Below are 26,539 nucleotides of genomic sequence, written 5' to 3' on the forward strand. Positions count from 1 at the left end.
CCTCGCTTCACCAGCATGTTGCAGCCCTACTAAGGAGCAACTTGGTTCCAATTGATAAATCGTAATTTCAAATGATAAATGGCAGGGTACTGTGTTCGTTTTTGATGTTCAGAGATCACTGTTACTGTTTGTAGTGCGCATGGCAAATAGGTACATGCTTGAACTCGGTGATTCCTAAACAGCAATGTGCACACTCCTGGTGTGAGCAAGGTATTTCTAAAACAGTATCAAAAGAATGAATCTGTCTGGTTGCCCCTCTCTTAGAGGGCAGCAGTTTTTGTAGCTAATGACTGTCCCTTGTCTGTATCTGTGGGAGAGTGTGCTGCTCTGGCATGAGGCAGGCAGTGTGGTTGGAGGTACAACTCTTCTCTGCCGGGGGCAGCTGCTGCTGTTGTCAGCAGAGTCCAGCAAAGCTGACCAGAAGGATTCCCTGCTCTGTTGGTTTGTTGGGTTTTTTTTTAAATTTCCCTTTGATGCCCAAGAATATTTTTACTGGAGACCAGAATTCATCATACAGGTTGAACAAAAGAAAGCTGGGCTGAAAATGGAAATTGAACCAAATGGATGTTGTTTGGTTTAATCAGATATAGGGGGTCCCTGATGGAGCAAGAGAGAGGCAAGGGAGGTGAAACTCTTTAACAGGTATATCTGTTTTGCCTTCCATGCTGCTAGTAGTTGTGTGCAGTATTTAAGTCTTGTGTACCTTGTAAGTTTGCCTATGATGAGGACTTGTCTGCTGCAGCTAGGACTGGGGATTCAGAATCCTTCAAACCTAAGATTAAGAACAGTTTTTGTGGGGAAGCCCCATTGGGAGATGGCTGGAGGGAGAAGAAAAGGGGGGGAAACCTGGCACATTGAATTTTGGATAATGATAATAGTCTGGGACTATATAAATGAAACCTTCTTTTGTTGTTTTCCTTGTTGCAGATGACTTGTTTAAGGTTCACAAACTTAAGCCAAATCTGAAGTGGCGACAGGCTTTTGACAACTACTTAAAAACAATGCCTCCTTACTACTTACTGGTATGTTCCTTTTCTCATTTCATCCTCCTGGGTATAATGGCTGATGTGACCAGAGTCCTGTGCATCATACCTCTTCCTAGTAAATTTTGTTTACATAATAATGATGACATTTTAGGTAGTAAACATCTCACTTTGCAGAGGTATGTAGATCAGGTCAAACATTTTAAAGAAATAAGTAAATTCCTAGTAATATTGAGTAATAATTATTACGCTAACATGTTAAATGTGTTTTCTGTTCATTAAATATTAAATAAGCTTTGATCTAAAGTACTTTAGATTGTTCAGAGAAACCAAATTTGGCATTATTGTTGTAACTTGATAAGGAAAATGCAGATTTCTTTGTTTATTAATGTGGGTGAAGTGCTAGAACTTGGGAAGCTGATACTAAGAGAACTGGCTGGGCCAAATAAAGGGTGGGGGGGAAGCACTGTGTCACCTTTTACATGTAGCTTGGACAATGCACCTCAATATGGACTTGCATCATCCCGGCTATTCTGGTACTGAGCCTTTGAGTGGAAATTGCCAGAGGCACTACACTGTGTGGTGTCTTGGTAATATGGCATAATGTCCATTGCGAGCTAGTTAGACTACCAAACTCTTGTCACAAGTTATTTGAATAGACTTGAATTTTAGTGGCCAAAAGCGGAAAAGCTAGAGCACTAATCCATGTGCCTTAGCTTCCTGTAATTGATCTTATAAATTTTTTTTTAAAGGCTTACTCTCTTACTATTGTGTATTTTGTTTTCCTTATAGCCGTTAAAGAAAGCCCTAAGGATGATGGGAGCTCCAAATCTGATATCAGATAATTTAGATTGTGGACTTAGTTACAGTGTTATCTCTTACCTTAAAAAACTCAGCCAACAGGTAGTATTGATAAAACCTTTGCAATTAGAAGTGCGTTGATTATTTAGTTTGTGGTAATCTCATTATAAAGCAGTTAATCCCTGTGGGAGTTCAAATGGGTGTACAGTGTATATTATAATTGGAGATTGGTGAGCATTTCCATTGCAAATATGGGTGAATCCAGAGTGATTCTGTAGCCAGTGATTGTGCCTTCTGTAAGTGGTGGAGGGAAGTGCGAAGGAGACATCTTCAGCTATATTTTAAGTATCTGCTAGACCTTTATAAACTCCAAAGATTATCACTGATTGGATTTATGACTGCTTTTGCCACTGTTCTTCACAGCTGAAGTCAGAGGCTTGCTCTCAGTCTCATGTTTATTTCCACGTGTGCCTTGGCAATGTGTATGTTCCAGAAAAAGTGTACGTTCTTGTCCATGGGGAACAAAATCACTAAAGTTTAAGCTTTTTATCTGAACTTCCTGTTTCCTTCAGGTCAAATCCATTTTATGTGTTAAGTGTGACCTGGTGGAAATAGCCTTACATATCTTTTCCTCTTTGTCAAGAATGCCATTTCAGGTGTAACTGTCTGAAAGCCATGCCTCCTTAGCACCAACAGTTCTTACAACAGCAGATTAATATCTAGAAGTCAGTGGGGAAGCAGCACAGCCTTTGAAATTACAAAGAAAGAATCCTCCACCTTAAAGAATGCACAAAATACATTCCAAAAACCTCTGAATGACTGAGCATCTATTAGACATAAAACTTCCTGTGGTATTTTGGTGACTTAATGATATGCAAATTCATACTGTTTACCTGCAATATGGAGTTGGAATGGCTTGAGATGGCTACTGTGGTTTTCACAGACATTCTCAGCACATGAAACAGTTTAAAATGTGTTGGATGCATTATAAGCTCCTGTATAGGGACAGGCAGTTCCAGAATTCTGCTGTGCTCCTGCTGTCCTTAAATTCAGAGTTTCCCACAGATGATGAAGCAAACTCTGCAGAGGATGAGATCTGGGGGAAGTGGGTTGCAATCACCATGGGTTTTGGGGTTTTGGTTGGTTGGGGTTTTTTGGAGGTATTGCAAGTGGGTAAAAAATCTTACTATGAATACAAATAAAGCTTAATACAGTAAAATTCTCTGTAGCTATAATAAGAAATATGTGCTAATTAGAGAAGTCATGTGTTTTTAGAAACTTACTGATGAAGCAAGTTTCTTTTCTTTTGCGGCTTTTCTCCCTTAACTTGTGGCAAACGTGTAGTGCAAACCTTAGTTCATAGGTTGATTCAAAAATAAAATCTGAAATTATGTTACTGTATCTGAATAATACTGTTGTTTTAGATGGAACTTTACAGTAACCTGAGGCATCCCACCTTCCATTTTTTTTGCTTTCCCTTTAAAGATGATTCTTCAGGGACGCAAAAGAGTCAGACTTGCAGGAAAATCAGGGATATTCACAAACCTCCTACTGGCATATAAATTAGATGCACCAGCTAAATATTTTTTTTGATATGCTAGCACGTTAGGATGTCTTTCTACTTGAGATCTAATCTATGTAATCCAATGTATCCCTGGGTAGGTAGTTCTCCCGTATGTTGAGTAGTTGGGAACTAATTTTACAGCTTTATTCTGTTAATGTACTATGTGTTTTATGCTAGAAATCTGCAATGTCTGCTGATTCTTTAACTCATGGTGTGATTCCATTTTAGACAAAAATAGAGTCGGAACGGATAATAGGTTCAGTGGGTAAGAAAGTTCCACAAGAAATTGGAATAAAAGTGAAAAATCACTCCAGTGGCCTCTCCTTGGTACACAGTAGGGACTTTAAGCAACTGCTGCAAGGGATCACTGGGGAATCTCCACTGAGACTGGCGGAAATGAATGTTAAAGAATTTGCTGGCTTCCACATAGGACTTTTAAACAAGGTAAACAGCACAGTGATCTTGCATGATTAAGCAGTTGATCTCATCTGTTTTCTGTGGACTTAGTGTAGAAGGAAGGAAGGAGGTACTTTCACTGAATCATGAAGAGTGCAGCATAGGCATAGATACTGAGAAAAGTAAATGCAATTTTTTGCACTTGATTGTGGGACACTTTGAAAATCCCATGGTAGTAAAGATTACTGTTTTAAGTGACAGTCTCTGCAAAAGGCATCCAGGAATTAACGTGCTTAGTCTTAATGGAGTTGAAAGCACTAATGCTGATTAAGGTCTTGTTGAAAAGACGGTCATTAAGTCTGCTGTGTCCAGTTACGAAGCTCTGAAGTTACTTCAGAATAATTTTTTTAGTGCTTAACATTATTACAGTTCAAAGAGGAATTTCTCTGTGCATGAGAACTGATGGGCTCACTGAAAATAATTTGTTTCATTATAAAACTAGGATTTGAAGCCACAGGCGTTCAGAAATGCGTATGATATTCCTCGTTGCAGTCTTCTAGACCAGCTAACTAGAATGAGAACCAATCTTCTGAAAACACACAGGCTTATCTTGGGGCAGGATGAAGGTAAGTAGCCACTCTTCTTCATTAACAGTTTGGAGAGAGTACAGCTTTTTTTTTTTTTTTTTTTTAATTTTTTTTTAGTTCCCTGAAGTAGTGTTTTCTGTCCTGGGTGTGGGGGCAGAAGTGGATATTGCATCATTTGTTCAGTAGGTCAGTGTCCTTTTCTTGATTCTGAAGGGGAAAGAAGGAAATTTTTGCCTTCTGTCATGCAAGATGTCATGCTTGCTTTGTTTGAATTTTATAAATAAGTTTCATGGGAGAGCTTTCCAGTACACTAAGGTTCAGTAGATGTGTTTTTGGAGTGATGGTGGCTTGTTTTCTTTTGCCCTTATGACTGACTGACTTCTTGTTAGGTGCTGGTGGTCTAAGGATGCAGTTGTTACAAGCAAGTTCAATCTCTATGCTGTTTCATTCTTCTGCCCATTAAGCTCACCGCTTGCCAGCCTTATTTCCAAAACTTTAGTCTTCAGCTTTTCCTCCATAGTGAGAAGAAATAGTCCTTTCTAGTTCTTAAATGCGAACACTTGGAATTGAAGCATGTGAAGTTTGTATTGCCTTAGTTTTAAGGTAGACTAAATTAAGATCTCTTGTTCTGTTGCAGACTGCCTTCATAGTGTGCCTGTTGCTCAAATGGGAAATTACCAGGAATACCTGAAAATGATGCCTTCACCCCTTCGGGAGATTGACCCAGATCAACCAAAAAGGCTTCATACGTTTGGCAATCCATTTAAACAGGATAAGAAGGTAGGAGGAGCCATGCTGTCTGCTGTATCTTTGTATTTACGTGGCTTGAAGTAATTTGTGGGTGGAATTTCTCTCCCACAACTGCAGTATGTCGCTAACCTGTGTGGCTCTTCCATCATGTGCAGAAAGGAGTGTTGTCTTTCACATGGTCCAAGAGAAATCATGCTGATTTACAGAGTGGCACTGGTCATTCTCTGGATACAGTATACATTAGGTTATCTCTGTTCTCAGAGCTATAAAATCTTTTGAAAGCCACCTGAATTTTAATACAGAGGGACTTACTCCATCGATGAATTGATGAAAGAATTTCTATTTTGTACTGTCTTTAAAAAAATACTTTTTTTTTTCTTTTCAGGGTATGATGATAGATGAAGCAGATGAATTTGTTGCTGGGCCTCAGAATAAGATTAAGCGTCCTGGAGAGCCCAATACTCCAGCATCGCTAAAGAGAAGGCGTAGCATGTCACCACTATTGAGAAGGCCACAGTCACCACCCATTGTAACGAATCATGTTGGTGGGAAAGGACCACCATCTGCTCCTGGATCCCCATCATATCTGAACCTCAAAGGTGTCCCAGCAAATAAAGGTATGTTGAGTTGTAGTACAAGCAGTCTGTGTGGTCACAAGTGGGAATATCTGTATAAAAACAGACCAACAAACCTCCAAATACACAAGCTGTCTGTGTGCTTTCTGATTCAAAAGGGTATATCAGCACGCATGCATGCTTTAGTGTTATGTATGACAGTTTCTTTTGTTGGCTGCTAATAGCTAGTGAAGTCTGGGATAAAAAAATAATGAAACCTTTTGCCAAGGTGGTTTGGAGGTAGCAAGGATTTCAGATCAGCTTTAAGTTCTCATTTGTGTATTCTGTGGTGGGGAAAGATTTTAAAATATCGTTACGTTTCCCACAAATACTAATTTTGGAGATTTCCCACAAATACTAATTTTGTTACCCAGCTATTGCAGCAAATGGAGTCAGAAGAAAACCCTGTTAGCTGGAATTGGGGGAAGGAAGGAAAACAGAAGTCATAACACTGCAATAGGAATATAGAAAATGGTGACTCGTAAAAGTGGTAGGAGATGGTAACAAAGGGCAGTATTCTCTTGGTCATGTCAAAGGTTGCATAAAAGTATTGGAGAGTTGTTCAGCACTGTCAGATCACTACACAGTACTTCAAACAGAAAGGGTACAGAACTAATTCCTTTTAGTTTTTTTGATAACTACAGTTATGCACTAGTAAGATACATGTTTTTAATTTGTAGATACCAATAACAGTATTGTCCAAGATGGCAATGGAGAGAAGAAAGCAGAAAATTGTCAGTCACTGGAAAAGCAAATTGATGGCTTACCTGTGCAAATGGCTGCTTCGGTTCCAGCTGCTATGGGAGAGGATGAAATGTTACCCAATGACTTAGACTCTCTACCTGTTGAATTCAATTGTTTAAGTGAAGATGGGTTGGATCATAAACCTGGTACCAACGCACTTGTTCGAGGGCCTCTAAATTACAGTGTGGCTGGAGATGACCAAAAACGGATGATGGAGTCTACTTCTGAATCTGTGCCAAATTCATTTAAAATAACACCTATGATGTTGGAGGGAAACAATGCTGATACCAAAATTAAAGTGATGAAAGAGGTTCGCAAACCTGGAAGAAGTAAGTTTTGGTGTTTGTTTATTTGTTTGTGGGTTTGTTGTGGGGTTTTTTTTTTTGTATTAGTATATTATACATGGTGCTAGTGAGAAGCCTTTTTTTTCTTGAAATAAGGAGCTATTTTCAATAGATGTACAACTATAGATTTTGAATAATTTCTGAAAGCTTCCGTATAAGCTGTGGAGGGACAAAAAAGAAAGTTCTTATGTGCTGGGCAGGTGAGTTGAAGTGTAGGCAGTAGTGTTTGGGAAGTTGAGTGCCAAGGGACTTCGTTTACCCTTGAAGATAGGTTGACTGCTACAAGAGGTACCCTGTGAAAGCACCTTTCAGGGGTTCTGTTTTTGTAGCTCTACAAAGGTGTTACCAGTGATCTAATGATTCTAGATAGACTTTGCCTTATGCTGCACTGCTCTTTGCATATGCATAGTGTACTTTGTTGTTTTGTATCCGTCAGAACTTCCTTTGGAGGGCTAAGGCCCATGTAGCTACAAGGGTGCATCCTGGAATATGTTTGAAAGGGAATCTTGACACTTAACAGCAAAATTATATTTTTTATTTTGCAAGATGGTGTAATTAGTGATGGAACACTATTGTAAATGAACTCTTTAAGAACTGAAGACTAAAACTTGCTTTCTTCTTTTTTCATATAAAGTTTGATAACCCCCTGCCAAAATTTAAAATGTGAGGAAAAGTGGCTGGGCTTTTGTTAGATGTTTTGCCTGTACTTGTATACAGGATCAAAACCAAAACACCAGCCTGACACTCCAGCTAATGTATATGCTGTAGGATTTGCCATAGGCACAATCTTTCTGTTTTTTCTTAAATGGCAGATGTCCCTAGTGTCGTCTATGTCAGAGTGAATTATTTCTACACATTAAACTAAATATTTTTCTAATACGTTGTCATGTTCCAGTAGTTCATATAATGGAGTAATCTTAACTCTTCTGTTTTTCTGATCTTGTGTTGCCTTTCCAAAACTTAATATTTCATTGAGGCATTTAATCATTGTGGCAGACTGGGGCTGTTGAGAGATTAAGCCATTTTTATGGTGCGTCTGTATTTTTTGTTTAAGATGTTTTAAAACTTCCTACTTGGGTATGCCTTTCCTTCCTGTTTTGCAGAGTGGGCTCATCTAATCTTACACCAAATTCGTGTCTAGTAAAATAGTACTATGTTCCGTATGAGTCACCTGTCTTGCTGCAGAAGAGCTCAAGGAGTCATCAAAGAATGAAGCTGAATCGTAGTGACTTAAATATGTACACATAGTCACAGTTCTGACCATATATCTTCTCTGTACCTGCTACATCACTATGAGCAGGCTCTTAGTCACAGCACCATAAATATTTTCATGCTGGGTTCAACTACTGAAAATATTGAAACAATGCTATTTTAAAATTTGTTTCTAATTTAACCTATGCAGTTCATTCTTCTGCAGTGGACATATTTACTTTGTACCAGTAAGACAGTCACATTACTTGTGCTCACACTAATTGCTGATAATTTGTCTTTCAAAGAGAACTAATCCTAACCTCTGCTTTCAGAAGTGACAGCCGTGGGTTAAAACAGGGCTAGGTGGCCCTACCTGCATATGAACTGCTAATGATGGCACTGTGTTCATGGAGACAGGAGGCTTGTCTACCTAGCCTGTATTTTGAGGACAGCTGTTTCTAGGATGCTGCTCTCAGAGAACCTAATTCTTTGGTGCCACATTTGAATACCCGATCATCAGTATCACTTCAAATTATTGGTATCACCTGCTTTCTGTGCATAAAGCTAATGCGGGCTTTTTTCTTGCCTTGTGTGTATTACTGTACACAGAAGTGTGAAATTGGGCTTTGTTTTTTCTTTTGGTTGTTAAGCTTTGTTAAAAATGCATCTACAGGATTTATTTTTAATGTGTGGTTGGATTTTGATACTTTTTTTTTTTTTAGATTATGAAAAAATTTTCTCTCTTCTTGAGGAGGTGCAAGGACCTATGGAAATTCAGAAGTATTTCATTGAATTTGCTATCAAGGAAGCAGCAAGGTTTGTATAGATATAAATGACTGGGAGTCATAAATTAAATGTTAATTTAGATCATGGTAGTAAATCACAAACCTTCCCAATACTAGTATTTTCTGGGGTTTTTTGACATATTTCAATTGTTATAGTTGTTTTAGTGGTCAAACTACCATTATATTTTTATGGAGTTAAATGGTCTTTACTTAAAGTTTAAATGTGAAATAGAGAGACAGGTTGTTACTGAAGATCAACCCAAAATGTGGGTGGGTTAGGGAAGGATGGCAGTATTAAATTAAATTTTCTGGCCATTCTAATGCCAGAAATAAAGAAAGCTCTTCCATACTGGAAACAGAGAGCCTCTGATAATATGATTTGTCATGGCTGAGTAGTCTTGAGTTGTTCAACTGTATTTTTTTCTTTGGGGAAAAAAAAATTTTTCTCTCCCTCTCTTCCATAGGTTTAAAAAACGGGTCTTAATACAACACTTAGAGAGAATACTAGAGGAACTAGAGTTCAACAGCCTACCCAACAGAGTTAATCATGTCAACAGTAGATAATGATGTACCGGCCAGACGAATGTGGACCAGGAATGAGTTTGCTGTGCCGCAGAAGAGTGGAAGAGGATGTAGCTGCTGCCCTGACCATCTTGGCAATCAAGTGATTTTACTGTCACAGTCTGAGAAGAAGCAGTGGAGCTTGAACTTTAAGAACCTCTATCGGCAGAAGCTGGGCTATAACCTTAAGGATTTGCTATGAAAGGTGTGGCTTTTTTCCTGTGGAGGGTGCTATTTGCTCAACAGGCTGAAGAAAATAACCATTGCTGCCCCTCCTGCAGGTGATGAGAATTTACTCATTTGAACGCTGTCCTTAGACATTTACGTGCTATAGGCAGCAGGTTGCACTAAAATGGGGCACTGTCAAATGCACACACTGTCTGCATCGTGGAGAGAGCCCGTGTGTTCCCAAAAAAAAAACCCTCCCAGAAACACCTGCACTGGTAAAATTGCATGTTGCCACCACAGAGACAAGGGTCTTGTTCCCAAGAACTGCTAGCCATGCCTTTAAACTTGAGATTCAGTGTAGATTGAGAGTAAAGAAACTGCTATTGTGTTAATGAAAGCTAAAGACAGCCCTGTGACTGTTACCACCTGATGGTCACTAAACAATCTACCTCAGACTCTCTTCTGTTTTGTCTGCAGACATTATGAAAGTGCACCTGAGGCTTCCCAGGTCCCCGACTTCAGTTCTCTTTCATCCTGTGAGGAGGACGGAGATTCTTCAGGTGGCCTTGGCACACGCTGTGCTTTGGAAGCACTAAAAGGAAACGCTTTTAAAAACGTGTATTTTATTGTTCATACAAAAGAGATTATTTTGAACAGTATTGTTACCAGATCACTAATTTGATATTTTAACTGTATAAATTTTTTGGAACATATGTATATATAAAATAAACCATTTTATTAATTTTTAATAAGTGCTAATCTGAGGAGTCTGTGGCGGGCAGCACTGAGTTCCTCCAATTGTCTGTTACCAACAATCTGCTCATTTTTGTCAAAACCAGGTAGTGTAGCTGTATTGCAGCTGAACCCGATCTGCACACCTTCAAACACAGCTTGCGGTGATAGCTGCAGAATGTGTTTGTACCCTGGAGCACCTGCCCCATCACCGAGCTCACACTGCGCAGGGTGTATGGTTTTAGTCAGTATTAAAGACTCTTAAGTTCCAATTTATCAAACCCTTGGTTACCTGAGCTGGTGTCCCGTCCTCCGTTCCTCTTACTGTTTTGTCCAAAAGTAATTTTATACATCCTAAAACATAGGAAGAAGACTGAAGCACCTGCATGTAATACTTTTTTTCCCTTAGAGCAGTACCAATAATGTGCCAGTAGTAAGCGGCTCTTCTGATAATTTTATATTTTCCGTTGTTCACACGTAACATCCTCTGATCCTCTAACAGCTTTCTTCTAAACACAGGTTGAAGTTATGCCAATGTTAACTAACTCTTTACCTCGTACTGCAAATACCCTAGGGATTCCAGTTCACTAGCCAGCGCATGAGAGGCAGGGAAACTGATTGTAGCTAGCCTGTACTTCTTTGGCCTTGCTGTTATTTTTAGTACTAGCCAGCCTGTGAGAAATCTTTTCCATCTGCTCTGAAGCAGTGGCCTTGCCTCTCTGGAAGATACAGTTTGACTACTGGAATTACACCAGTGAAATTCAAGAAGGAAATAAAATCCAGCAGCAGCAAATCTCTTTCACAGTGTTATATGAATGAAGGGACATGGGGAAAGACAGTACTGTAAATGTGTCCTAGTTCTTCTCTTAGAAGTAACTTTTGTTCGTCGGTACAGTTGAATGTTTTTTAAAAAACATAGAAATACCCTGGAATGATACAAAAAAGGGATTCACTCCTTCAGAATTGTTATGTGGAAGCTGTATGTCACCATGATAGACCTCCCATGCCTAATGTTGGACTCTTAAAAGGGAATTTATTTACAGAAGGTCAGATATGCTGTGCATACCTTGTTTTAAAGTGGCCTGGTTGCATGCATCAAGTTGCATGTAATAGGCTATTTTTGAAGTAGTAGTTAAGAGGAGACAGCTCTCTTCTATCTTGTTAATGGTTATTTAATTTTCTTCTGTGGTTCCACAGACACTCGCTTGATCATAATGTGTCTGAGCAGGGGCTGAGTTTTTTAACTAGTGACCTTGTTAGTATGTAAACCTACTCTTTTGGTGTGATGTAGTTGGCTGCCTAGTTAGCTACAGGAATCTCGTGACTCATTCATTTGTTAATTTTATACCTCAGAAAATGCACAGAAAGGACAAAATAGTTCAGTCAAGTTCAAGCAGTGAGAATTTTCCCTTACCTCACCATTATTTTAACTGAATAAATTTGATTTGGATCAGAATGTTAGAGAAGAAACCTTATAGTGGACTGGATGTGAGTCTTCATAAGAAGGAAGGAAGATGTAGTGTCCTCGCAGGTTGGGTCAGTGAGGAGATGAAGAAGCAGCGACAGTAATCCATCTAGGAGTGTGCACAGCCCTGTGTCCCAAATGGAGCACCAAACGGGCACTGCTTGCTTAGGAAACAGTAAACGCACCACAGCTGTGTCGAGGAGAATCTTCAGAGAGATAACTCATTGTGAGACAACAGCCTTGCTGGATGTGGGTGGAACCTGCATTGAACAAATACAGCCCCAAGCTTTGAATGCATGCTGCACCTTGGTGTGCAGCTGGGACAGCCAGGAGAGGTTATGCTAGTGTCAAGCTGTGCCTTTTCTGGGTAGAGACCACAACCCCAGAAGCAACAGCTGCATTATTGCGAGCATGTCTAGTCTGCGCAACAGATGAGTCTCTGCACAACAGGACTGTTCCTCAACAAGGGCTCAGGAGACAGCACAGGTTCACAAATACATACAGATGTGCGGATGGAATCTAGAAAGCTGTATGTGCTTTGTTCAAGCTTATGTTTTTGAGCCCCTATCTAAAGTTAAAATGATGCAGCACAAACTGGAATGTTAGAAAGCAGGGGAAAAAAATACAGCTTGCTCCATTTCCCGTAAGGAGCACTGTTTAACAATCGGAGTGAACAAATGAGGTGCTTGCATTTCTGCCATGGGTAGAAGGGCTCTGTGGTGCTTTGGAGTATAGATACCTGTATGCTGCTGCTTCCGTTTCCTGACCCTCTCCTAACTAGGCATCCTCATTGTTCATTATCTTTGGGTTTTTTTCCTTTGTAAACACCAGGGAGTCTTCCTCTTTCCTAAAAAGAGCCTATAGCCATACAGCTCCCAGTCTAGTCACTGATGGCAGATGTCTGTGAGGTGCTGCTGTTCCCAATTGGGGTGCGCAGTGCATTTTGATGGGCAAGTGTGTTCTTTAACCAGCATCAGAAAGCAATTATCATCTTCCAAAACAAAAGCAGCGGAGGCTGTTACTGTGCTATGCTTGACTTTGCAGTGGTCAAGCAATTGTATATCTCACTTAACAAGAAACTGTAAAAACCAACCAACCAAACCAACCCTTCCCCCCCCCCCCCCCCTGTTTTTCTTCTGGTAATCTTCTCCATGTTCTGCCTCTGAACTGGCTGGCTGAAATGGCAGCGATGTAGGGTATTGAGTTTGTTTCATTTTGTTCTGTTCTTTAATATCTGCTAAGAAACTTCTGTTGGAAAAATACAAGTGGAAATGCATTGGCGAAGAGAAACAAACTTGAAAAACCTATAAAGCTAAACTATAGTGTTTCATACCAGCAACATGGCAACACCACACCTTTAGCAAATGGACTCTAGAGCGCTTGCTTTGAAGAATATGCAACCTAGTTTAGCTGAAAACAAGGCCAAAGACACTTCAGATCTGGCAGAAACAAGGTTTGGCAGAGATCTGAAGGAAGGATGTTAGTCACTGGATTTAAAAGGAGCTGCTGCTTTCAGGTCTGCAAAAACAAGCTGAAGTCTGTCTTAAGTGGAAAAGGAAGAAACTGGAGAAGAATAATGCCTTAGGATTTAACAAAAATCTTGTGGCTTGCAGGAATTGTTAAATTGTACTTCTAAATCTGAATCTTGTGATCATTTCAGGGAGGGAAGGCTAAACCAAAAAGGCTGGACTTGTCTGATTTTCTCCATTCTGGTTCAGCTGCAACCTGGCATGTTGTTTCATCCTTGAAAGTAGACTGTTGTGTTAGCATTGGTGTTTTTCTTCTCATTCTGCATTGACAGTGTTTGCAACTGTGACTTGGTAGTGGCTAAAGCGTGGCAGTTTCATGGGAACCCTGTTGTTGCCCGTCGAGCAGGGAGCGTGGGTAGTGGCTGTGGGTAGTCAGTAGGAAAAGCAGCTGCCGCCTGGATGCTGTGAAAGCTGGGTCAGCTTCATCTGTTCCACTTCAGGGCCTTTGTTTTAAACCTGTGTGAGATGCTTCTCAGGGCTGGTAGTGCAAATCTGGTAACTTCAGCAGCTGATTACTCATAGTTCAGCAGAAGAATGTGCCAAGGAAGGAGTCAAACTGTTGGTACAGCTTTGTGCTGCACTCACTGGAGGGTGTCTTCGTACACAGGGGAAGAACATAGCTGCATATGCCTTCCCTGAGTTGGCAACCACGTGGGTTTGCCAGGAATGGTTACTGCTGGTACACGTAAAGAAAACAAAGTGACCCTTTACCATGAGTTGGGAAGCTATTAAAGAAGCTTCTTAAGATTTTGAGCTTGGGCTGAAGCTCTTAAACAATTCATGATGAAGTCCAAAAGAATAGTTTGGCCTGGGAAAGGCAGTGGAATGGAAACCTCTGATCAGATTTTTGCTGGAGATTTATTTGTTTTTTTGAGAGCTGGGGGAAGTTTCATCTTCACATCTGCAGTGGGAATTTCATGGCTATTTTCTAGTCCTGGATCAGCTCCAACAGCAGTGGAAGTAGCCGGATCCTTGGCATTTATATATGCTTGCTGTCATCTCAATCACTGTCAATTCTCTAATGCAAGCGGTATTGCATAATGTCCCTTAAAATACTGGGCACCTCTGGCAATTTGCTGTATCCCAGTGCTCCACTTGTCACTGCTGAGCAGCTGGTAGGAGGGATAGAGAGCTATTTGTGAAGCATCCTCATGGGGTGTGCCCGTTTGTAAAATACTTGCAGCCTCGGAGGATGGTGAGGCGGCAGGAGAGGTTCATAAAGCATTTTGGTAGTTAAAAGGGCAAAGCTCTATTTGTGTGGTCACCCTGTTTCTTGTAATTTTCTGCAACGTGCATGTATATTTTGATGTTACATTTTATTTGTAAATGTTTATTATGTAAAATACATCAAAGAGAGGTTCAGCTGTCTGTAAAGGATGGAGCTGGAAGACCCCTCTTGCTTTATCTTGCAGCTGTGACCCGTCTGCTTGTGCAGAGGTGACCCTTGCAGAGAAGGATGCTGGGCTGTGCTCCGGTTTTCCACAGGGAGGGACTCTGCTCTGGAGCCATCCCAGGTGACAATAGGCAACTGCCTCCTGGCAACTGGAGCTGATTTTTTGTTGGATTTGTGGAAATGCACATACTGTTTCTTGAGATGGTGGTAGCAGTGTACGCAGTTATTGTCTGGGCACAACTTTTAAAGCTTGGGAACCTGTCAATACAGCTGGGGTTTGATCATAGACAGTTGAAGGTGTTTTGATGTACACTGCTGTAGTAGCTGTCTTATCTCGTGGTAGTGGGTGCCTCAGGATTCAAGAGTGCCTGTGTAAGTAGAACAGAAATAAAAATGAGACCTCTTCCCCAAGACTAAAAAGTAATTAAAAAAAAAAAAAAAGGCATTTTGCTGATTGCAGATGATTATAATGCAGCTGCTCGACAGCAACATCCCAGCCATGGAAAAATAACATTGGTTCTTCGAGCTATTTTCCAGTCCATGCAGCATATTAAAATCCTTCACGCACAGCTGGCACATTTAACTTTGATTATGTTGTTGAAGTGACTGATGTGAGAGCAGCCTGGATCCCAGTTGCTTGCAGAATTCAAAAATAAGGTTGTTCCAATTCATCTGCAGTTAGTTATTTTGGAAGAGACAGAAACCATCTCGAGTACTTGTAGGGCTGCTAATTAAAGTCTTGTGACCCTCCTTTGAGAGAGTCTTTAAAGATGGATGGAGGGACTTGCCCAAGGTCGTATAGTGTGTCACTAGTAAAGATTATTATCAAATCCATGCCCTAATTTGGTCTTGTACACTGAATTATTTCCCTGGTGTTGAAAATCCCACCACAAAACAACACGCTGGCTGCTGGGCTCTTGTGCATGTTGGTGGGCTCCTCCTTGCACTCTCCAACCTGTCAGCTTGAGTCTGGCACAGGGGGGAGCATGCGGTGGGGACAGGACAGGCTCCCTGTGGCTGGCTCCCATGCAGGGGTGGCTGAAGTGGGTGCATTTTGCTGGAAGTGCACTTCTGAGGCTGGAAAAAGGTGGGGGCTTGGAAAGGGGAAGGTAGGAGGGCTGTAAAGTTGCCCAAGCCGGTAGGCACTTGTGGTGGTACTGCTTCTTTAAAGTTGAGTTCTGGCTTCAGACCTGAGCTGCTCTGGTGCCTTTTCTTTCTCAGCTGTGTAAAAGTGTATTTTTAAATTTTGCTGGCATCCTCGCATTAAAGGCTCCTCCCTCTGCACACAAGAAGCAGACAGAGCATAGAAGCCACTGTCCAAAATGATCGTTGGTGGAAAAAGAGATGATGGGGGACTGATGAGTTCTGGAAGAGGCTGCTTTAAGTGCATCTCGTTCAGCAAATCCTCCTGTGGGAGTGTTGTTAGAAAACAGGAATACAAATATGTGACACTTGCAGCGCTGCAGCGTTTGGCTTTCTGGGAGCTGGATGCGGGCAGGGCATGCCGGGGCTCAGCGTGCTGGCAAGAGATGCGGGGAAGGATGCTCAGCTGCTGCTGCGGCTAACCCTGCAGCTTGTAGCAGGTGAAATGGGGTGAGACTGACTCCTGGGAACTGGCTGCGAATTCCCTGAGGAAAGGTGGTGGCTGGTGAGTCACGGCCTGGGCTGTGATGGGAAACTGTTGCTGGGTAATAGGTTGAGTGATGGCTCTTTCCAGAAGTGCCCACGACAGGACCCTGAGGAGGCTCTGACCTCGTGGGGCAGCTGAAAGCTGTTTTTTGTCTGGGTTCCCAGTGGCCAAATCTTGCATTCCTGCAGACATAAGCAGAGCAGGCTCTCCTTCCCAGGATCTGCCTTGCCCCTCTGGACTCGGTGTGCCCACTCTGTTGAGTCAAGAAGAGGCTGTGAAAGCAAGGAAATGAAAGGGACTGTCAGGATAGGAAACCAGTAAGAGATTGAAAATGCCAATGAAAGCCTTGCCTTGTTCATCCTTGGGCATGGACATGCAGATGGGGAGCTCCTCAGAGGTGGAAACCTGCACCAAGATGGTGTCTTTAGGGAGGCCAGTGCACTGCTCAGTGCATGGCCGGAGTGGGTGCCTTGCAATGGGGTGTCACGGTGCCATGCCAATGGAGTGCTCTGTTTTCTTTCTGGAACTGCACCTGGCATGACTCCCCTCTTTTCTTTCAGTGCTCCAGTCTTGCACGTTAGCAGATCTCTGCCGAGTGTCACGTTGCTCTGCTCCCCACAGCATGGTGGGATTGAGCCTCATTTCTGGCCCTTTCAAGCTCTGCAGTTACCACTTGAGCGCAAGAAGCAAAGGCAGAGAGGAGAGCACCTTGCAGACCTCCCCTGACTACTGTTCACATCATGCCAAGCTGGGAGACATCTCAGCCTGTCCATTCCAGATGTTCTCCGCTCCTGCCAGCCCTGGCCAACCCGAGGCTGCTAGCAGCACGGCCAGACTCGCAGTAGACCTGGGTTTATTAACCAGCTCTGTTGCACTCCTCAGGGTATGTGGATCCCTCCCATGTGACATGAACATGGGTCTCGCCCTGCTGTGGCTTTTCCTTTGTGATCTGAAACTGCTGTATTCAAACAGGTATTGAAGTAGCAGCCGGGTTCTGCTTCAAAGTGGTGGTGGTAACTTTGAAACGGCTCTTCTCTCACCAGGGCCCCTGGGCAGAGATCTGTATGTGATGGGAACTGCAAACCAGAAGAAGCGTGGTGGCCATGGAGGAGGGGGGATTATTTGGCCCCTTCTCTCCCCTCTATGTACTTGGTGTTGTGCCAGGAGCCTGACGAATTGGCTCCTCTAAAACTGCTTTTTGATGCAAGTATCTTGTGTGTTTCTGCATCCGGGACAGGGAGTAAATGGCTGCTTCAGCATTTGCTGTGCGCACCGGGCACCCTTCCTGCACCCTTCCTGCATCCTGCGCTGCAGCAGAGGCCTCCTGGGGATGGGATGCTGAAGCAGCCTGGGGCTGGGAGGACGTCAATGCTGGCCTTGCATGGTTGGCCCTGAACTGCTCTTAAATAGATAGCAGAAATACTTTGGGGGAGGAGGGGGAATTTTTTTCTTCTTTTTTTTTGCCATTTTTTTGGTTTTGTGTTGTTTGTTTGGTTGTTTTTTTTTTTAATCCAAAGCGAAGTCCCCCTGCAGCACGGCATGCCTCTGGCAAATCCTGGGAAAACTGGTTCAGCCAGCACCAGTCTGGGCATGGATGGCACTGCCAACGCCCGGCGCTCTGCCTAGCAGCAAGGGTTATGCTGGGGATATGAAGTGGGAGTGAATAGCTGCGTCTGTGGGATATTAACTGGGAGTGAATAGCCGTGTCTATCTGTGTGGGGTTCCCTGGGACCACGAGCATAGGATGAGCTATTAATTAGGTTGGTAATGTCACCTTTTAAATTTTTTTTTCTCTCCTTTCCTTTTAAAATGGCCTGGTAAGCCATGACACTGCACAGCCTGGGCTGCTGCCAAAGAGCCCTAGGGCTTGTGTTCCTGCCTGAGCTGCCAGGCTCCTGGCTGCCTGGCTGCTTTGTGAACTCCCATTTGCCTTTCTTGGCTGGAAAAAGGATTAAGTTAGCAGGACAGGAAAATTAATTAGCTGCCATTTTAAGGATGTAGTTTTGTTGAAGTCCAAAGTGTTTTGAAATGACATTGTATCACTGAGACCAACCCGGGGCTGATTAAAAGGCTTTTACCTGCCCGAATACGGATTTATTTCCACCGTGGTTCTCCCCCAGGTGATTACCACTTCAAGGTGATCCTCAAGGCCAGATGAAAGGAGTATTTTGCCTTTGCTGCTAGTGCTGGCTGTGGAAAGCTGGTACCAAAGTTTTTTCTGCTTGTTTAACGTTCAAAATAGCCTTTCTTTGCCCTTCCCCTTCACGCAGGCAGCCTGCCAGCTCGGCACAGGCACGGCTGGGACAGCAGGAACTGCAAAGCGAGCTGCACCTTCCCTGCCCCACGGAGGCTGGGGATGGGCGACAGGGGTCTTCCCATGGGGGGCTCGGGGGGGCGCCATGGCCATGGGTGCTGCAGGGTGAGCCTTAGCCTTTCCAACCTGTCTGGTGGAAAATTGCTGCCTTTTGGTGTAGGTGATCCCCAAAAAGGAGAAGAAATGGTGCCACTCTCAGGGCGGGGGGGGGGGGGGGGGGCTGTATCCGGCTGGAGGATGTCCCTGAGCGAATGTCCTCGCTGAAGGTGGCAGAGACAGAGAAGGGTGGCTTTGCTGCAGGATGGTGGAGGGTGAAGGAACCCGAAGCATGGGAAGTGAGTGATTAGGAAGCAAAAAATAATTTTAGAGTTAGAAAGCAATTGCCATTCCCTGCATTCTCCAGTGAGGGGGCTGCATTGGTGCTCCCAAGCACTGGGAAGGGGCCATTAGACACCAGCTTTCCCCAAGAAAGCTTTGGTCCCAGCACTGGGCAGCAGCGGGGAGAGGGCACGGCAGCCTCACCCTTTACACACGGCACTAACGGGTCTCACAGCTGCACTTGGCTTTCCTGCAGTGATGGCTCCAGCGTGCTTGTCTCTGCCGATGTGTGGAGGGAAGCACAAAGCTGCTCTACAACGGCCAGGCGTGCATGATCAGGCATTATTTTCAGGAGCAGTGATATGGTTCAGCCCTTGCTGAACTCTCCAGGAAAAAAGATTTCTATCAGTTGTGCTTCCACCCCAGCCTCTGATATGGAAAGAGCAGTGACAGTGAATGGTCTCTTGACACAAACTGTGGTCCTCATCTCCTCACCTTGTGAACGTCGAAACAACTCCTGCCCTCTTTAGCTTTACACAACCAAAAATTCCCCACTGAACTCTCACTGGCTGGTGAGGAAGAGTAGGAAAAACCCCAGCAAAATTAATGTAGATTAACTTTGCTACTCCAGCAATGAATGGAAATTATCAGCACATTTTTTTTAGTATTTAATGTAGTAAGAAACATCACGTCCTGTAGCCAAAGCAATGGAAGGCATGATGGCAGTAAACGCGAACTGGGCGAGGCTGGAAACCCTTCCTCTTCAGTATAATCCAAGCAGCTCTTGGCACAACTTTTGTTTTGCTTTTGAAGGGAAGCTCCTCTGTGAAGAACTGCACATTGCAAGGTAAGCACAAGGTAGCTTTGGGAGCTGGTTGAGGTGGCCCTTCCTTTTAAAACACGGATTATTGGGTTTTTTACACCCTCGTATTCAGTGCTGGATGCAGACATTCTGTAAGCAGAGGAAGGATGAGTCTGATGCTCTCCCTGGTGCAATCGTGGCGGGTGCTGTAGTTAAGCAAACTCCTCTAGTTCTTTGCTAACTTTTCAACCTCCCCCAACGGAAAAGCAGAGTGAAAAGTGATCTTGCTCAATCCAAGACTTTTAACTATCTCCAGCCCCATGAGTAGGCTGAGTGTTTCCCCCAGCAACTGTTGCAATACCAGACCTTGCAGGAGCCTGTCCCGGGGGTAGGCAGGGGATTAGCACATGGTAGAAAAGCCTTTGCTATGGTTGAAGGGAAGATAGATAGAAAATATGTCAGCTCTGCCAGGTATGCTGACTAGGAATCTCAAAGGCAGGCTGATCCCCAGGCAGGTAACATTTCCCTCCTAAAGGTTTTGTTTAGTTACTTGTAGCATGCTATTTTGATTCCCCCTGCTGATCTTATCTCATAGCAATGAGCACCAGGCCAGGCACACACTTGCACACAGCACTGCTGTAATGAAGGCAATCACTTCTTCTCAATGCTAGGCAGCCACTTTTAAATACTCAGTTGTCAGGGATTTGCTGCAGCAGACTCTAGGATGGTCAGAAATAAACAGACAAACTCCCAAACACTTTAAGGATATCAATTTTTATTGGACATTGCGAGATCAATAAGAAAAAATAATTTGTACAGCTTTGTGATATAACCATTGCTGCTGAAGAGTAAGGCTACCGAGAAGAGACCTGATGCAGCCAACAGGGTGTTCCTAGCAGGACCTGCTCTGAGAAGCAGATGATGTTCTCCACTCACCCTGTCCCACAGCAGCACTTTCTGCCTCGGGCAGGTCCATGTAGCCTTACAGTAGCACAAATGGGGCTTCTTAGACATTAAGGGTGAGCAGCCCTGCTCTAAGAGACCCTCTGTGAACAGCTCACTGCCAACCACAGTTGCAGGATCAGTCTGGTACAGTGGTTACTGACCTTCTGCCTTGCTTCTCCCTCCCTCCACTAATTCTGTCTTTCCTCTGCGCCTTGCAAGGTCACGTGGCCGATGTTCAGCCCCTTCTGCTGTGCAGCAGCTGCCAAACAGCAGCCCTCTTCTCCAAGGAAAGAGCTCTGTCTGCAATAGAGAGCTGACCTGATGCTTACTATTTTTGAGGCCTTTGGTGACAGCAGCTGGCAGGAGCTGATTTGTGACACCAGCTAGGGGGGAACCAGGACACTTAAGGAAGTAATCTGGCAGCTCAGACGCTTTCAGCTGGCAGAGTAACCCTTTCTAACCAAACCCGGATGCTTAAGTGATTGTAGAGCAGCAGCTACGGATATTGCTCTTGCACTGGGGCACCCACTCCATAGGACGGGCAGAGCTAGAAAAAGAGGCTTCAGTTTACACAGTATTTTTGCTAAGCTTTTTGCCTTTGACAGTTCTTAACAGTTTAAAAAAAAACAGATGCTAGGACAAAAGGCTGAGTTTCCACAGCAGCAGTGGGACATCCTCAGACTAGGCAAAATTCTAGTTGGCCCCATCAGTATCTCAAACTACCATTCCTTTGCTATGTCAGGTAGGTGAAATGCCAGACCAAAAGAAATTTTAGCATTGATTCAGCCCCTAAGGGGAGATAAGAATTTAGACATCAGTAAGAGTTAAGGACTGTATCACCTGTCCTAATACACAAAATCAAGACAGTCATCTTAAATCAACGAAGGGCTCAGCTGGAAAAAAGAAACCACACTGAAAGGCTCTGCTGGCAGACAACGGGTTAGTTGTACCATGACCAGTTGATTACCTGTACTAGTGTCAGCAACAGTACCTAGCTGCTGGCCCCTACCCCTGGACCACTGACAGAACAGGTATTTCTTATTGATACTTAAATACTTCTCATAGAAGATGACTCAGGAAGTTGTATCTGGTGCCAGCAAAGCATTCAGCCACCTGATGAACATTCCCATATTCACAACCAAAAAAACCATAAATACAGTGGGTAAACAAGCTGAGTGTGGTGGATTATCTATGTGATCAGATGTGAGCCTCCCGCACAGCCACCAAATAGACAGCCACATCCCAGACAACTTGGGACAACATAGAACAGTTTACATTTAAATGAAGGAGGGCAACAAGGAAATAACATGATAATGAAAAACTAGGGAAAAAAAAACCCGAAACCCAAACCCCTTCACACAACTATTTTTTTCAGCATTGTAAAAAAATAAAAACAAAACCAATCTTTTTGACTTCCTGTGCCTACACCATGCAGGTCTCCTAGGCATTCTAGGAACAGGAGACGCTGCCCCTTTTTCTGCTGTTAAGTGATGCAGTGCACACAGTATTTCTGAAGGAGTTCCATAAACTGTAGTGCAAGCAAACTGAGAAAATAAATAGCACTCGAACATTCCCTCTTGTCAAAGAACATTAATTGCATTAAAAACTAGCTTGTTTTTTGTTTTAACTGAAGTTAGGTCAGCTGCAACTTGTTTTAATATGTGAAAATTTGAAGATGTGTTTCACAGCATAACTGTAGAATAATTTACACTGCATTGCCAATTCACAATTCAGTCATTTTCATTAACAGTGTATAAAGAAGGTCCTTAGTTTATATATATATATATTTTATAAAGTCTGGAAGATCAATATAAATACTGCTCCAGAAATTAAAAAAGTGTTTACATCCCCGACTTGAATATTACATCTCAGTGTCCTGGATTATTATTATAATCTGTAAAAGTCTTAGCGGCGCAGAGGTTCAAGTTTTCGAAATTTCAATGACGAGCTGGATGACAAAGCATCTTGGTTTGAAGAAGAATTCACTGTGTCTGGGGACTGGAACAATACTCTACCACGATGATTAAATACATAAAAAGACGGATGGTTCCTTAATGTGTCAAACGTCCTTCAAAATAAATGCAAAAAATCGTCATTAATACTCTTTTAGAACAGGGGCTTTAGAAGAGTCAGTCTAGGGTATACCAACTTTTACAGACATGGAAATAGAAGTTTTGAATCCAAAACTCTTCCCCACTTTATAAGTTTCCTAAACCAAAACACAGAGGAAATACAAAGCCATGCATGAAAAGCACCGACTGCTCCATACACAGAGGTTGTCCACCTCCCCCCCAAACTTCAGGTCCCTTCCTTTGAGCTTAGGGGCAGGCCTGTGGATCACTGCACGCACATGTACCAAATGAGCCGGCCTTACTTCAGCTGTCACTTGTGCTAATACCTTGACGCTGTTTACTGTCAGCTTTCCACCCCTTTCTGTGCCTGAAGCCAAGGGTTTTAGGTAAACACTATGAAATACAACAATGTCAACTTGTTTACTTTCCATACTCCTCTGTGTTTTTCAAAATGGCCAGAGAGGCTGTATCTGCCCATCCAATTTCATATCCTTTTCAAAATCTCGATTCAGAATCCCTTATTTTCTTAAAGTCTTTCACGTATTCTGCCTTGAACAGCTCATTGTGAGATTCAAATAATTCAGGCTCTTGTAAAGAAGCAAAGACAAATAGAAGGTGACCCAGGCATACTGCCCCGTAGTCTATGAGACCGTGTTACAACAGCAGTTTGTGACTGCTGAGCTCTTCCTTTCCTCGTAGACATTTAAATCCTCTACCAACTCTGCAGAGCAGGATTTTGGATAAGGAAAAGCAAGAGGTTTATTTAATTTGCTATCTAACTTTCTGAAATTCAAGACATTGTTTGCTTTCCCAGGTGTGATCATTCCTCTTGGCATTATTGTCTACAACATGCATTTAAGAAGAACTGAGCTAAAGAGTGAGCTATTTCAGTGTTCAGTTTGTAAAGAGAGTAGCAGATACCAAAAGAAGAAACAAAACATACTTATTTTTTAGTTCTGAAGTGGCATCCATGTCTTTAAATTCTCCTGCGATATGTACTATCCCATAGCAGGTAACTGCAAAGGCTAAGAGAGTCTGAAGAACTATCTGTAACAGAGGGAAGCACAATGCAACACACACATTACTTAATATTTACAGAAAAAAAATCTCATCTTTCAAACAGTGTGTCTTGTGCTTTTCATCGAGTGACAGGAAGCGCTTTATAGAGGCGAGCAATTCAACAGTAGGGAAACTGAGGCACAGGAAGATTAAATCCCTGCCTACTTAGCATGGCAAAATGGTGGCAGAGCTGAGAAGTGCTTCAGCTGCCTGACACCTAGTCTGCATTGCATGAATTGAATTGATTCACATGGCTCCTCAGCAAGATCCTTAGAACAAAACACTGTGTTCTTGTACACTTACAGATCTAATACTCTCTCTGAGAAATGAGCTGGCGGCCAACACACGCTGTGCAGCGGTGGCAGCTGCTGCTCAGTCCAAGTGCCATGCCTGGTTGTCGTGGGTATTTGATCTCCTTACCTTTCTGATTAAGCAAAAATGGAACAGATAATAATTGAAGTGGAATTTAAAAAAACCCGAGCAAATAAAACAAATTAAAAAAACCCTTCCTGAAGCAGGTCGTGCTGGGATCAAGCGGGCACGCAGCCACACTGGATAAACAAACGTCAGCCAACAAAAGCCAGAGGGAGGAGGATGTTTATGCTGCAAAGAAGATGATGAATGCAAAAGCTCTCTGAACTACATTCAGGGAATTCCTGGACAAGATGCTTCAGGGTAGTTCTAAAGAAGGAAAGGGAGGTCTGAACCTCGGGTTTGTTCTCTCTGACAGATGTAAGACACTGCAGGAAGTTGGGATAGAAAATACCGTCCTTTTTGATAGAGGGACCTCAAATGAAAGTGCAATTTAAAAACTACTTTACCCTTTATTCTTGCCTATCACGTTAAAAAAAAAAAAAGGCAATTGAGAGAGACTGAACTATCCACACAGTGTTACACCTTTTGAACGTTGCAAAAACTTAAAACTTACATCTATGGGCAATGTTTCATCTTCCTTTTCTGTTAGCCTCATATAAGAACGATCTACAAAACAGAAAGACACACACGCATCAAACACTCTGTATAAGCAAATAAACAGATCAGCAACGCAAACACCCCACAAGAACTCGCTGTAGGTCTCAGAGCGTGTCAGTCCCGACCAGCCCCAGGCAGCCAGGCTGCTCCCGCTCTAGCTTTGAGGCTCCGCTCCCCCCGAGCAGGGCTGACCCCGAACCCCGAGCAGCCCCCGCCGCCACCTCCGAACCTCGCTGCCAGGAGGGAGCACGGCTGCCGGGAGCGCAGATGCAAGGAATGAAGCCGCGATCCGGCGGCCAGCAGCCCCCCCTCCCTCCCATCCCATCCCGTCCCGTCCCTGCCCGGGCTGCTGCGCCGCCTGCCCGGGGCGAGCCCTGCGCTCTCCCGCCAAGCGCCCAGTCCGCCCTCCCCACAGCCCGGCCCGCAAGGGCAGGGCCACCCCCGCCGGCGCGCTTGGCGGCGCCGCGGGGCTCCCCGTGGGGAAGATGAGGATGAAGATGATGATGCCGCCGCAGCCCGGCCCGGCCCCCGCCCCGAAGCTCCCCCGGCGGCCGGGCGGGGGTGACCGGGCCCTGCGGGCCTCCCCGCGCCGCAGCCTCCCTCCGGCGGCGCCGCCGGTCCGGACCCCCCCGCCCGCTCACTCACGCTGCGCCGCCGAGAAGGCGGCGTGGGCTAGGGCGAAGAGGCCGAGCCCCACCAGCCCCTTCCACACCGAGGCCGCCGCCATCTCCGTTGCCGCCACTCGCCGCCCCGCCGCCGCCAGGGGCGCCCGCCGCCCTCCGGCGCCCGCTGATGGCGTCACGCAGCGGGGCGGTGCCAGGCAGCACCCGCGGAAAGGGCGTGGCTTTCGGCGGCAGGGGGCGTGGCCACGCCGCAGCTTTCCCACTCGGGCCCAAGAGGTCGGGGTGGGCCCCGGCGCAAGCGGAGGGAGAAGCGAACCACCGGCCCCGGGGCCAGGTCCGTTACCTCCACCGGGCCAGGCCGGTTCCTCCCGGGTGAAGGCACCGCGTGGGGCCACCGGAGACCTGGGGTAATTCCTGCTTTCCACGTGTTTAACCTCAAAACTTGAGCAACCCGTGCAAGAACAAACGGCGTCACGGGATGCGCAGGGTGGGCAGGGACAGCCGTCCCCACCCCGGGCCGAGCAGGGCCTGGGGCAAAGCAAGGAAACCCGGCTGTCCCGCGCATCCTGGGTCTTCCGTGCCCCAAGGCACAGAGATAGGGGGCACAAGAGCAAGTCTTTGAGGGTGTTTTCTACAAGTCACCTTTAAGCTGATGGCTGTGGCAGTTACTGCAGCCTTTGCCCCACTAGCTGCGCGAATCCCCCCTATTTCTTGGTAAACTGGGTGGGAAGTTCACCCCGATCACACCTCGAGGCTGACCGCGGCTCCTGGCAGCATACACGTGCTTCAGCACGGTGCGAACGCACCACCGCCCTCCGGGACCGCCCCAGCCCCGGCTCTAGGGAGCGGCGTGGGCTGCTGCTGTCCCCTCGCACAGGCTCCCTGTCCCCTCAGGAGCCTGGGACAGGGCCAGCCTGCTGCACACCCCACCAGAGCACCCCACACACAACACCCTCACCGGCCCCAACCGCTGTGCAAACCCAAGGCCTGTGCAAAACTTCTTGCTTGCAGCAAGTCTGTTTCGGGATTTTTTTTTTTTCCTCCTTTTGCAAACCTCCTCGCACTCTGGCCACCTTCCTCTTTGCAAACCGCTTTTTTTTTTTTTTTTTCCCCCTTGCAACCTGCTTTTTCCCTTGCAATCCCCTTCCTGGCACTCCCGCGAGCCTTCCCTTGCAGCCCTCTGTCCCTGCGGCCTCA

General features: G+C 44.5%; 2 protein-coding genes across 2 annotated transcripts in view; one reads left to right on the top strand and one right to left on the bottom strand.

The window, feature by feature from the left end:
* Window positions 1–10,006, top strand: part of LOC104347922 (integrator complex subunit 6-like) — a 43,205-nt gene extending 33,199 nt beyond the window's left edge. The window contains exons 11-19 of the mRNA XM_086469771.1: window positions 928–1,022; window positions 1,776–1,886; window positions 3,577–3,792; window positions 4,247–4,370; window positions 4,969–5,111; window positions 5,467–5,698; window positions 6,376–6,768; window positions 8,697–8,790; window positions 9,224–10,006. Of these exons, the coding sequence (XP_086325897.1) occupies window positions 928–1,022; window positions 1,776–1,886; window positions 3,577–3,792; window positions 4,247–4,370; window positions 4,969–5,111; window positions 5,467–5,698; window positions 6,376–6,768; window positions 8,697–8,790; window positions 9,224–9,323 (1,508 nt within the window). The 3' untranslated portion in view covers window positions 9,324–10,006. The remainder of the gene's footprint in view (window positions 1–927; window positions 1,023–1,775; window positions 1,887–3,576; window positions 3,793–4,246; window positions 4,371–4,968; window positions 5,112–5,466; window positions 5,699–6,375; window positions 6,769–8,696; window positions 8,791–9,223) is intronic.
* A 10,429-nt stretch (window positions 10,007–20,435) lies between these two features.
* Window positions 20,436–25,452, bottom strand: MMGT1 (membrane magnesium transporter 1). Its single transcript, XM_086470123.1, has 4 exons — window positions 25,365–25,452; window positions 24,676–24,728; window positions 23,632–23,735; window positions 20,436–22,684 (listed from the first exon to the last, which is right to left on the bottom strand). Exons 1-4 carry the CDS (start codon window positions 25,444–25,446, stop codon window positions 22,522–22,524), a joined length of 402 nt encoding a protein of 133 aa, XP_086326249.1. The 5' UTR covers window positions 25,447–25,452; the 3' UTR covers window positions 20,436–22,521.
* Between the last annotated feature and the right edge of the window lie 1,087 nt (window positions 25,453–26,539).

Source organism: Leptosomus discolor, chromosome 9 (assembly GCF_034619465.1).
Source record: "Leptosomus discolor isolate bLepDis1 chromosome 9, bLepDis1.hap2, whole genome shotgun sequence".
NCBI lineage: Eukaryota > Metazoa > Chordata > Aves > Leptosomiformes > Leptosomidae > Leptosomus > Leptosomus discolor.